Source organism: Eptesicus fuscus, chromosome 20 (assembly GCF_027574615.1).
Source record: "Eptesicus fuscus isolate TK198812 chromosome 20, DD_ASM_mEF_20220401, whole genome shotgun sequence".
NCBI classification, from domain to species: Eukaryota; Metazoa; Chordata; class Mammalia; order Chiroptera; family Vespertilionidae; genus Eptesicus; species Eptesicus fuscus.
Genome location: NC_072492.1, coordinates 28049370 through 28063080, shown reverse-complemented (window position 1 = coordinate 28063080; position 13711 = coordinate 28049370). Strand labels below are relative to the sequence as shown.

General features: G+C 39.7%; 1 protein-coding gene and 1 pseudogene across 4 annotated transcripts in view; both read right to left on the bottom strand.

Annotated features, from left to right (window-relative positions):
• The window catches only part of SYNRG (synergin gamma), a 55563-nt gene extending 44906 nt beyond the window's left edge, over positions 1–10657 (bottom strand). For 3 of the 4 annotated variants that reach the window (XM_028157560.2, XM_054709825.1, XM_054709826.1), the window contains exons 1-3: positions 10556–10657; positions 6141–6181; positions 2046–2167 (exon numbers count right to left, since the gene is read on the bottom strand). In XM_028157560.2, coding sequence (XP_028013361.2) covers positions 2046–2167; positions 6141–6181; positions 10556–10632 — 240 coding nt within the window. In that variant the 5' untranslated portion in view covers positions 10633–10657. The remainder of the gene's footprint in view (positions 1–2045; positions 2168–6140; positions 6182–10555) is intronic. The other variant, XM_028157561.2, reaches the window with a different exon arrangement.
• Positions 10658–12755: 2098 nt separating this feature from the next.
• LOC129147480 (60S ribosomal protein L37a-like) lies at positions 12756–13021 on the bottom strand (annotated as a pseudogene).
• Between the last annotated feature and the right edge of the window lie 690 nt (positions 13022–13711).

Genomic DNA, 13711 nt, shown 5'->3' with positions numbered 1-13711 from the left:
TCTTCTAATGCCACTTCTTCAAAATAGACTCGCTCAGGCCATGGTACTTTGTGGAAGAGCCACACTCAAGGGGCCAAAGAGCCGCATGTGGCTCGCGAGCCGCAGTTTGCCGACCCCGGTCCTAGGTAAAGGTCCCAGGATGAAGAGATAACATGGATCTGAGTCAACCCATAAAGGATACCGAGTGAGAAATAAACCTGTTTTTGTAAGTCACTGAGATTTTGGGATTGTTGTTTCTACAACATAACCTACTGAAAGCTGAGTAACATGAATTTAAGACCTACAAAAGCTCCATTTGTTCTTATTTTCTTCCCAATGGAGATGAATAAAGAATGATTCTGGAAATTTTCCTAAATCTTTATATACAACAGAGTTTTATTTGCTTAAATGACCGCAACATGACAATAATTGCAACTTAAATTCTAATTGTAAGCCAAGCTGGTGTGGGTCAGTGGTTGAGTGTGGATCCATGAACCAGGAGGTCACAGTTCGAATCCTGGTCAGGGCACATGCTAATAAGTGCTTTATCTAATTCCTTCAATACTTTCTACAATGATACTGACAAGGTATTATTACATCCCTGTTTAACAGGTAAATGGCAAAGCTGGGATCTGAACTTCAGTCTGTCTGACACCAAAACCCATGTTGTTGTTTTAATATATTTTTATTGATTTCAGAGAGAAAGAGAGAGGGAGATAGATAGAAACATCAATGATAAGAGAGAATCATTTGTCGGTTGCCTCCTGAATGCACCCTACTGGGGATCGAACCCACAACCCAGGCTTTACCCTGATCAGGAATCGAACTATGACCTTCTGGTTCATAGGTTGATACTCAACCACTAAGCCACACCAGCTGGGCCCATATTGTTGTTTTTTTTAAATATATTTTTATTGATTTCAGAGAGGAAGGTAGAGGAAAGAGAGAGAGAGAAACATCAATGATGAGAGAGTGCCTGCCTGCCTGCCTGCCTGATCGCCCCAACCTCTCTGCCTGCCTGCCTGATGCCCCTAACTGCTCCCTGCCAGCTTGATCGCCCCTAACTGTTCTCCCCTGCCGGCCTGATTGCCCCTAACAGCCTCTGCCTCAGCCCCTGCCACCATGGCTTTGTCCGGAAGGACATCCAAAAGACATCCAGTCTATCCAGTCTAATTAGCATGTTATCCTTTTATTAGTATAGAAGATGACACCATCAGTTAGTTGTTCATGTAGAAAATGATAAATCAGTTTGATACCATCTTCTCCTTTATTCTCAACATCCAAACACTCAGAAAGTCCTATTGATTTTATTTCCTAAATTGTGCTAAAAAACATCCATGTCTCCATCTCTCTGCTACCACCCTAATTAAAGCCAACATCTCAACTACTCTCAGGACATCAATCACTCTTTTAAGATTTCTCCTTATATCCATTTTTGCTCTTCTGCCTCCAGTCATTCTTCAATCAGCAGTCAGAATGATCTTTTTGAAATACAAATCCGACTGTATCATTCCATTGCTTTAACCTATTGACTCCCTAATGATCTTAAGAGAGAATTTGATGTACTACATGGCTAAGTACAAGCTTATTGAGGACTTAGGTTCAAATTCTGGCTGACTATATTCTGTGAGCATCCTCACAAAGCTTTGGTCTCATCAGAAAAATGGAGATATCACTTCTTTAAAAAGTTATGGGGTTTACATGAGAAAATTTAATATAAAGAAGGCTCTGAGTCTTCCAAACAATGACACAGTTTCTTCCATGAAAACAGTGCTACTACTTCTAACAATGCTACTTCATGGCATCAGGTTCCTGAGTTTTTCAAGGTATCATTCTGAATTTCTTCTAAGCTAGTAATCATAGAGAACTCAGCAGATTTTCCTTAAATGATTTATCTTTTATTTTTTTCTCTCTTATGAACATAACTTTGTTTTATTTTGAAGGAAGCCACCTAACATGTAGACTACACTTATTTCTAAATATAACGTTAAAGTCCTAGTATGTAGCGCTTAGCATGTAGACACATAACAATAATTTTGTAAACAATCAGCTAAAGAGGCAAATACCTGCATAGCAATAGGTCCCTGGGATATTTGAGAGTTGTAGTTCATTCCTATCATGCCTTGCATATTAGGCTGCATGACAGAGACCATAGGAAATCCTTGTTGCTGCATTGGCAACAGACCTGCTGGGGAAAAAAACAAAAAACATAAAGTTATCATTAAAGTCAATGTGTTCTCAAGTTTATTTTCTTTTTTTTTTTTTTAATATATTTTATTGATTTTTTACAGAGAGGAAGGGAGAGGGATAGAAAGCTAGAAACATTGATGAGAGAGAAACATCGATCAGCTGTCTCCTGCACACCCCCTACTGGGGATGTGCCCGCAACCAAGGTACATGCCCTTGACTGGAATCGAACCTGGGACCTTTCAGTCCGCAGGCCGACGCTCTATCCACTGAGCCAAACCGGTTTTGGCTCAAGTTTATTTTCTTAAAACCATAAGTACCTAAAGGACTGGTTACTTGGGAGGTGACACGGCAAGTGAAAAAGTATAGGCTCTAGAGTGAGACAAACTTAAGGGTGAATTCCAACTCTACCATTTACTTAGCTATGTGATCTTGGGCAAGTTCTAAAACTTCACCTGTAAAAGGAAGATAATACTTCTCATACTTAAAAAATTAAAAGTATGACCTAACTGAAGTTTATTCATAAAAACCACTGCAGCTTCCTTCTTGGTCTCTTGGAACACCTCCTCTAGGGAAAGCCACTGCTACATCATGAGAACATTCAAGCAAGCCCCACAGAGAATCCAAGTGGCAAGGAACTGAAACTTCTTGCCAAAGGGCAGCAAAGATTTGCCATCTATGTGAGTGAGCCATCTTGGAAACAGATCTTCCAGCCCCATGAAACCTTTAGATGACTACAGCCTTAGCTAACATCTTTACTGCAATCACTTTAGACTTGTACCAAAACCACCCTATAAAACCACTCCCACATAGCTGACCAACAAATAGTGTAAAATAATAAAATGTTTATTTTTTAAAGATTTGGGTTAATTCTTAATGCAGCAGCATATAACTAATGCAATGGTTAAGAGCATGAACTTTGGATGCCAACTAGAACTGTCACTGGCTAGCTTTGGCATCTTGAGCAACTTGCTTAACTTCTATGCCTCAGTTACTCATCTGTAAAACTGTTTAATACCTAATATGCTTGAAGAAATGACATTCCTCTGCTCTTTCCTGACATTAATAGTTAATATAACATTTACCACAAAACAGCCACCAGCATGTAAAGTAAATAACGCAATGGCAGTAAAACTATCATGAAAGTATGACTTAAGAGTATAGTATCTCCCAAACTTTTCCGATGAAGATACCTCCCACTGGGGATTTAATAAATACTAAATGCCCACCATATTTTAGACACAGTTCTAGTTATATAACAGTGAATAAAACAAAATCCCTACATACCCTGAACACAAATTTCAATCTAATTTTGCATTTTTTAAAATATTTTTTTTTAATCCTCATTCAAGGATATTTTTTTCATTGATCTTTTGAGAGAGAAAGAGTGGAGGAGAGAGGAGGGGAGAGAGAGGGAAACATCCATGTGAGAGAGTCACATCGATTGGTTGCCTCCTGCATGTACCCCAACAGGGGCCGGGGATCAAACCTGCAACCAAGTGCTCCATACTGGGAATTGAAACCAGGACCCTTTGGTCCACAGGCTGATGCTCTAACTACTGAGAAAACCAGCCAGGGTTAATTTTGCATTTTATCACATATTACATCCATGTTGGTTCTACTGTAAGGAGCTTTTAATCAAATTTTGATTTAAAAATATTAAAGGTCTAGGAAAGCATACCATGCTTATCTTGTGTGTTCTGTGAACCTTCAAAGTTATCTATACATAGTTTAATTTCAGGAGCATGAACACCCACATTTGTAGGTAACATTTATTAGTGGCAAGCTATTCATTTATTCATTCAATTATTTATTCAAGTATTTGAGGGCCAACTCCATGTCAGGCACCATTCTAAGCACACAGCAATGAACAAAACCAGATCTTTGCCCTCCTGGAAGGGACACTGTAATTGGGGGAGATAGATAATAAAATATAAGTACATGTCTAGTGTTAAGAGATAGGACAATAAATGAAGCAGGGTAAAAGGGGAAAGGGAGAGTGAGGGAAAGGAATGGTTGCTGTTTCATAGCCAGAATAGGTTTCACTAAAAGGGTGGCATATAAGCAAGGACTTGAAAAAAGTAAGGGAGCAAGTTATGTGGATATTTGGGAAGAGTATTCCAGACAAAGGAATTCCAAATGCAAAGGTCCTAAGATGTCTTGGAGAATTAGAATGCACAGACTGAATAAAACCATAGTAAGATATTTTTCCTCTTATCCCTTTAGACCTAAAGTTTTATTTAATTAATTTATTTAATTATTGAATGGGTAACTCAGGTATTTGGTACAACATTTAAAGGTATACAGGAATACACAATGAAAAATAAGACTAATTTATCTCCTGTTCACCTACTCATGATCTTATGGCTACTCTTATTGTCAGTTTCTTGTATATGCTTTCATAAATAGTCCAGGCATAAATTAAAGCCTTAAAATGATCAAGTCCATTCTAACATATTCTGTAAAAAGAAAAAAAATCTCTAAAACAGTCCTAAATTTCGGAAGAAAAAAATATCAAGATACCTTTTGGAATCTCTTCTTGTCCTGTACCTTTGCTCCATATATAGGTTTTTACTTAGAAGTTTATAAAAATGAAAAATGAGCTATGATAATGAACACATATTTATAATGCCTTCTTAAAGAACAAACTATCTCAAACCATTTAATAATCTGGGGCATATCTAAGCACAGATAGCTTGAATAATGCATAAGTGTGAGCACAATGAAAAGAATACAAATGACCTTTGGAAAATTTTACCTGAAACTCAACCTCCATCACTGATTACAAATGGAGACAAAGTCAGTATGAGCCATTGACCACCTCTTTATCATTCATCTCTAACAATGACCTAGGAGTCTGTTTCTCTAGCAAGACTTTCATAACCAATCAACACTGGCATGTGAGAAGGGCCGGTCTTCAGAAGCAGCTTGGTGTATGCGAGGAGGAGGGCACAGTGGAATGGGAAAAGTGAGCAGAAAGAGAAGGGCAGACTAACTCTTCCTTCAATGTTGTGGCCCAGTGTCAGAGTAGCATGAGTCAAGATTATATCCCTTCACTATTGTTTCTTTGAAGTAAAAGCTTATAATTGATATTGGTGGCCCCTTGTCTGAAACTAGGAGGAAAAATAAAGAAATTGCTAGGAATAAAACCGAGACTAAAAATAGTTAAAAATGGCAGTCCAGAGATGGAAGACGCTGACTTCGCCTTGCCATACTAGCAGTCAGCAGCTGTGCGTCCCTGCAGGTTGCCCAGGACCAAACCAGAGAGGGTCGGACCTGCATTACCACCATTTGTCCACCATCCTGAACTGTAATATCATTGCTGACATGTACACATAAGGAACTGTTTGACATTGAAATTGGGTCTCAAAAGAACTGTTGGCCCAGAAAGAAACTCACTACAGACTGATTCATTTGCCTTTCAGCATAAAAATAAATAAATAAATAAAATAAAAATAGTAAAAATAAATCAGAATATGTGATCTCTTATGTACATGATTATAATAAGCCTAAATTAATATAGAGAAAATATGGTAGGATAAAATAACTGAAGAGGTTCCCTTATTCATTCAACAAACATCTACAGAGACCCTATTATTTCTATCAGCATGCGGGTGCTGGGTGCTGGATATGCTAATGAGACAAGGCAGACACAGACCCTGCCCTATGCAGCTAAAACCATCTAGCAGAAAACTAAATAGAAGGAAAAATATGTCATTTAGAGATTTCTTTGATACTCGTGTTCTGAAAGTCTCCATCTCTGAGGTTAAATAATAATCTGTTAATATAATGTTTAAATAAGTTTGGGAGAAATGAGGAATGATTCTTAGTATTCCCCAAATTACATAATCTTTGAGAAATTTTAAGAGTAGCTTAAACTATAAGTTTAAACAAAACTTCTTTACCCACTTAAGTCCCAAGCTGAGAAACATAATAGTGAAAAATAAAAGTTCCAAACGTAACCTTTCACTTACCTTGAGGGGGTCTCATTCCACCTGCTACTGGAAACATGAAGCTGAAAACAGAACAAAAATACATTGGGATCTTCATAAGTAGAAAGAGCAGAACACGAAGCAAAGATCTGAGCCTGAGCAACTGCAAGGGTGCTGATGCTGTTTACTAAAAACAGCAATCCAACTGAATAGGTTTGGAGAGAAGGGTGGTAGGAGTGTGGCCCTGAGGAGCAATCTAGCAGGCAATCAGAAAAGTAGCTCAAGCTCAGGAGAAGAGTCGAGCTAGGCTCTTTTAAATAAAGGTTAAAAAAAACCTGAGCTGTAGTTGTGGATGAAATAGCAAGGGAATGTGCACACATAGTAAGAAGGCAACAAAGGACAATGCTGAAGAATCTTTACAGTGACAAGTGAGTAGGGAATGGTCACTGAGAATTAAGGAAGTTGGTTATAACTGAGAGTTTAACTGAAGAACAACATTTCAGAAAGAAGGAAATAAGTTACTAGTGTCTAATGCTGTAGAAAGGCTTATCAGAATGAGGATTAATAAATAAAGATCACTGCTTTTGAAAATGGTGATCTTTGGTGGGCAGTTTTAAGAGGAAGAAACTGCAGGGAGAAAGATTTTGAATACTGTACAAAAGATACACTTAGTAACTTATAAAACAAGGTTTTAGAGGGAATGGTATTAACCTAGCGAGGTAGCAAAAGGGATCTGCTTTGAAACGGAAGAGGGACTTCTTAGACTGGAGAAAAAGAAAACGGGACAAATTAAGGAAGAAAAACTGAGTGAGAAATGCTTTCAATTTGGGAGTCAAGGATCTGAAGGAGATTTCAGGATCGTCTTTACAGAGTTAGTGAAATCCAGGAATTGTACGCCAAATTTATGAGTCCTTGCATTTTTCTACTGCATAACACCCCTCTATCCAGGAAAAAGGCTAAAAACCAAACTTTGGAGTCTTTTAGCTCGAATATATATATATATATATTTTTAAATTTAATTCTAAGATGGTTTACAAAGTTCTAGTTGAACATCTATCTGGCAAAGGATCTGAACCACTAGCAATTTCTACAGCTGACAAGCAGGCCTGCACCCAAGGAGAGTGAGCAGCTTTTCTGAACTGCACACAAGATATATTAGCTAAGTAATGTGTTAACTGGATACAATGTTTAAACTACAAGTTGAAATTTGGTAGTACTCAATTTTTTAAAAAGTTACATATAGACTAAGATTTATAATAGTTAATATAACATTTACTATTATATAATAACAATAGGAACAATATATTTAAATAATCAACCTTTTGAGACTTTTCAAAATCAGTCTTAAAGATTACAATTACCAATATGGTTTAGTGGTTAAATAAAAACAGGAAACCCCGCTCTACCATAAAGTGACTGTGAAGTTCTATGCAATTCCCCCACCCCCACTTCACCACCCTGTCCTGTTTCCTCTGTCAAATGAGGACAGAGAACTGCAAGTTTCCCAAGGTCCCAATTAGACAAGAATAGATGGGTAGATGTAGAAAGATTACTTCAAAAACATAAACAAATAAAAACTAAATTAGAAGCATTACTGATAAACATGACTTACTTCAGTAATTACTTAGCAACTCAATGTTGCTATGTATCATTTGTATGACTCTGAAATGTTTAGACTACTACCATCAGCATGCTTCCAGACTGGTTAGACAAGCAGGTAAGACATTGATAAGGCAGAAAAGTTTGGCAAACACTGGGCATCAAGATGACCAACAATTTTATTTCAAAGGTAAAATCACTATTTATTACTGATGTGCTAGTGTGAAAGCAGAACTGTGAACTCTATTTGTCACATTCATTCTTCTTGCCTACTTCATTCATTCTTCCTTTTCAGTTATCTTTGTTACTAATCCAAATCAGCCTTTACTTCTCAGGCCTGGAATCCTATGAGACTTAATGGCTCTCCCCACCTCCACCTCCACCTCCACCTCCACCTCCAGTAGCTCATAAAGCACAGCCGAGGCGCATCTTCCTAAAGGACCATTTAAGAACCACTCCTAAGGTTAAAGCTATGCAATGATTCCCCCTTAAATTGAATTTCCTTTGCTTATACGCAAGGACTGCTCCAAGTTTGGCATTTTTTTTCAGCTTTATCTTCCCCACTCAGTGCCACATCTGGCCTACCTACTGTTCCCTAGTGTTCACTAGGCATCCCCACCTTTATGACAATCTCTTGACCGCTTCCTCCAAATGAGGCCCAGGTGAAATACTGCCTCTTCTTTGCCTTCTATAGCTTGAATCTGAAAATATTTACAGAATGTTTTTCTATGTGCTAGAAACAGTGGACAATGAAAAGATGAGAAAGCCTTTAAAGGAACTTATAAAAGAGCAGGGGGAAAACTGACAAAGTTACAAATGATATCCTAGAAGGATACAGACTATTCAAGATCTTTCAACTCCTTTTATGTAGTATTTGACTTTAAAAGAAATTATACTTCTCACCTCTGGGGTAAAATTTGCCCTTTATACAAATATACCATTTATTCTACAGTAGCCCATTCAGGATACCAATAAAAAGTAGGCTAATATTAATAAAGTTGGAAAATGCCATTGCTTTTTGCATTGTTTCTTAGAACAGGGACAAGTATCTAAGAAATACTATAAATTACACTTCATGAATTTTCTTTATTAAAATTATTTTCCCTTAAAATATATTTAGGCTACCATAATGTTAGCTTCCTCACAAAATAAGCTCAGCCCTCACCACTACTCTCTAAAAACCATAGTGTTGTTTCTTCATTGAGCATACAGCTTCTCAGAAAGTTTCCAATATATGTAACACTTTCCATACATTATTCAAGGTAAGGAGCATTTTAACCACTTTCTCTCCTACATATCCTCTAGAGTTTCAAAATGCAGATGTTACTACAACCAAATTTCTATCACAATTCAGGCCATATTTATTTTTAACATCTGTGTTCATGGACGAGTGATGTTAAAATACTATTAACTAAGGTGACTGATCCACTCAACTTTCTGCACCTGAGATCCTCCCCACCCAAAAAAGTGAAAAAACAAACAACAACGAAACACACCAACAACAAAAAAAAAACCACCAAAAAATTAAAAACCTGGACTTAGAATATCCAATTACTTTAAGTTTACATTTCCCCAGAATTTGGAGCCATAATTAATCATACACTTGATCAAATTAATGCCACTCAAGAACGTTTTAGAAACTGTCATCACATATAAAGATACAGAGATTATTACATATTTGTCTTCTCCAGCCAGGAACTGACTTATATAGAATATTCATGAAAAACTCTTGTGAAACAATGGAAATTAGAAAACAAAAAAGAAAGAAATTTTAAATCTAAGTGAAAGATGTGTAGAGGAAATAAAAAATGGGGCTGCACACCGGTGGTTTATTGAACAGAGGCTGATCTCTCTTTTTGGCAAATACATTAAGCACCTGCAGGAGGCAGTACCTTTAAAGACTTGACACTTTTGTAGTGTTCATGACTCCAAAATTAAAACACTGCATATTAAAAAACTGATGCTTTGTTTTCCAAAGATAACTTAGATAAAAAGCTAATTTTACCTCCAAATGTGGATGCAGTATATGTTTGCTAACAAAACAGAATCGGACTAGGTCATTACAGAAGTTAAGACTTTCCGGAGTAAAATTTTTTCCTTAAATGATGACCTTGTCCAATTGCAAATTGTTCATTTTCCTTATAGTTCTGGGTCTGAGATCCACAAGCAATGATTAGCTGAAATGTGACAGAGGGCAATTTGTTTAAGGGCTAAGCGAAAGTCTGGAAGCTTTGTTCTAATAACTGCGTAACCACTGTTTAACAGTAATTTTAAAAAATAAGGAATCAAGTCTTAAGAATTACACCTGCAAGAGCTCTATTGACTATTGACTCACTGAAAGGTCTCCCGAGTCTCGCGTGTTAAGGAAACAAAACCAGAGCCATCTAAAGGGGGAAAGAACAGCACCACACACCCAGCTGGGCAACAATGGTTCGGCGTCGTGACCAGTTCCCCGGAGCCTTCCCCACAGCAGCCCTGGTCCGGCCCAGGGAAGGGAGGTCCCTGGGCGCCCGAGCCAGCCAGGGCGAGGAGCGAGGCGGCGTGGGGGTTCCTCTTTGACGCAGCCCAGGCCGATGCCACCCCCGTCGAGCGGACCCTCACCTTCTCCACCTCTCCGCCCCGCACTGGGGCGCCCGCTCGCTTCCCGCTGGGCCCCAGGAGCAGGTGCCCCTGAGCCCGGAAGACAGGAGTCGGGCGCCCAAGCTCCATCCACCCCCTTCGGCCTAGGAGCCCGGACGACCCTGCTCCCGTCGCCGGTTTCAAAGCAAAAGGGGCCGGAGCGGGCGAAAACCGCCATAACCGCCATAGACCCGAGGCTGTGGCTGCGGGCGGGTCCACGCCCAGCTTTTCACACTCACCTGCCTCCCCCGGAGGCCCCCGCGCCGGCCCCCGCGGCCCCGCCGCCGCCAGCTCCAGTTCCCGGCCGCAGCGCCATCTTGCTCCGGGCCTGCCTCCGCCGCCGCTCGCCGCCGCCGCCGCCGCCGCCGCCGCCGCCGCCGCCGCCGCCGCCGCCGCCGCCGCCGCTCGCCGCCGCCGCCGCCGCCGCCACCTTAAGGGCAGCTGTCAGCTGAAGACAGCCACTTCCGGGGCAAACGACAGACCCTACCTCGCCGCAGACCGGGCGACGGGGCGGGGCCGTAGGCCCACGTGACCCCCGAGGCCGGGAGAGGGGTGGTGCGCTCTGCTCACGTGACCCGGGAGGCGCTAGGGGGTCCTCCAGGTGCAATTCTAGTTGTGGGACTGATTGGGGCGGTCTCGGGCTCAGCTCCCGGGGAGCTGATTCATTCTCTCACGAGGCTGTTGGGGAGAACCCAGCTGGCAGCAAAGCTGCAAGGCATCGTCGTCCCTCGTTGGAAAAATCATAATCTTGGTCAGTGGAAAGAGCAGATTGAGTCCTGTTTTTTAAACTAGTGGGTACACGGGTGTTCTCTCATTGTTATTCTTTGCACACAAAGAATAGAAGGATCCAGCGCTCTCCACTTCCTCCCTGGAACTCGGCAGCTTTCTTTTGATACCCGCCCCCAAAGCTGAAGGTATTTGAAATTTATTTTAGTAAAACAACAAACCCCAATCCACATATAAAGCCTCCAGGGTGCATAACTCTTGTTTGGTTCTGCCATCGTGCCACCCAGTAATCCATTTTCCCTACCCAGGTATGCCTCACAGATACAGTGGTTAGGTCCAGACCACTGCAATAAAGAGTATGGCAATAAAATGAGTCGTACTCTTTTCGCTGGTGCAGGGTGTTGCCTTCAATTTATATTTTAAAGAAACCTCAACTGTGAAGACAGTTAAGCGAAGCACAATAAAACAAGGTGTGCCTGTGGAGAAACTGGTGTTTGGAAAGCAGTCCATAACTACTGATATATCTGACCATATTTTTACCGTGATTTTTCCTACTCAAACTACTGTAAGTAAAGTCAAATGTAAACTTTTTCAAGCCCTCAAGCATTTTGCTTACTAGCAAGTAATGGATTAATTATAATTATCTTTCACTCTTGTCTCAAGGCTTTTACAGGTACATAATTTGTAATGTTATCATTTATTGGGCACAAATCACTGGTCAGGAACTTCACTGTATTTTTTGAAATCCTCACTGTCCCTAGGAGTTAGTATTGGCATTTTACAGATAGGAAAACCAAGGTTAAAAGTTGTAATTTACTTAAATCATACAGATGCACAGCAGCAGGACAGGGATTCAAAACTTGGTGTTTGACTTCAAGAAGTCCTTGCTCATTTCACTAGAGCCAACTATTCAATTATCATGCATTCTTTTTTCATAAATTGCCTACTAATTTCATTCCTTGTGCAGCAGATTACTTCCAACTGATAAAGGTGTTAAATTCAGTATTAATCCATTGACAAACCAAGGTGATTACAGGTTTATGGAACTTACTTTTATTTAAGGATGGGTGGTTACACAGAAAATAATGAAGAGGAAGTCAAATGAAAGTATATCAAGGGTCACAGATGTGGTATCTGCCTGAATACTTTGTTTTCTTTTGCCTATAGATCCTTTTATCTGCAAGACTCAGCTCAGGATGTCAGCCTTCCATGACAATTCCAGTATGGGCTAGATGCCCTGTGATTCCTTATGTCTAACATAGCATATGCCACACTATTTGTTCCTTTACTTTATCCCTAACCACTACACTGGAAGGCAGGGATTGTTATCAAGCCTTGCATTCTGAACCAAATACGTTTAAGGAATATTTGTTGTGAATTTGCAACATTTGGCAGTGTTAGGTACTTCTAATCTTGAGACATAATTAGTATTACCCCCAATTCCAAAAATGAAAAAACTGAAGCTCTGAGAAATTAATGAACTTATTCAAAGTCATATAGCTGGCAAATGGGTGCAGCAGTATACCTATCTTCAGAATATAGAATCGACCTGTTAGAACAAAGATCACACTTATATTTTTTGTACCTTGTAGTAATAGAGCTCCATTTACATAAATTCTGAAGATGAATAATTTTTATCCATCTAAAATATTCCAGTTGGGAACCTACCTGTACTGACTCTAGAGTAAAAGGCTAAGAATAAAGGAAATGCTTCTACTGGTCTTTGAATTCCTTCGGTCTTCTGATGGCACTTTACTGTGACAGCAGAAGTGGTTATAGGTCCACGTACCACAAGCTACTGTTTTCATGCAGGAATCTGTACCAGATTCCACAGTTCATCTCATCTTGGTTTTGCCACCAGAGCAAGTGTACTTGGCCTGCTGGTTGACTTCAATTTTCTTCACCATTTTCTTAAGGGAGGTGCCATAATGGGTCCCATAGTTACCCATGATTCCGACCCTCTTGTTGTGTTTAGCCATGTGGCCACAAACTGGGTCGGAGCCCAGAGAGGACTGAAGGTGATTTTTTATTCCACTGTACAAATCTATCAACAGAGAAAAATCTGCTAATGGTGAATAGTCTCCATCACTGTATAATCATAATTCTTTCTTTGACTGAGACCTGCTTACTAAATGGATGAAGGGCCATGAAGTCTCAGGAAAGGTAAGATGTAAGAGAATGCAGCCGAGGTATATCAAGTAATAGGAACATTCTTCCTTATCAGGACAAAACTATCAGTTTTCGAGCAAAGTCATCTTGAATGGAAAGAGATAGGAAAGAGCATGGTTAAATGATGAAAAATAAAGAAAGGGAGAAGCTGGACAACAACATGGTGATTACCGGAGGGAAAGAGGGTAGGGGAAGGTAAGAGAGGGTAAAGAGGTGATAAATGGTGATGGAAGGAAACCTGACTCGGGGTAGTGAACACAATACAATATAGAGATGATATATTATAGAATTATACACCTGAAACCTATATAATTTTATTAACCAATGTCACTCCAATAAATTCTTTAAAAAAATAAATTTAAAATAAAAGGGATAGGCTGACCATATTTTGTAGTTGCAACGTTAAGCAGGTAAAGTATGAGCTACCTTACCAATGAAATATAAGAACATTTAATAGGCCAAGGAATTTAAAATCCTAGAGAACTTGAAAACCAGCCACA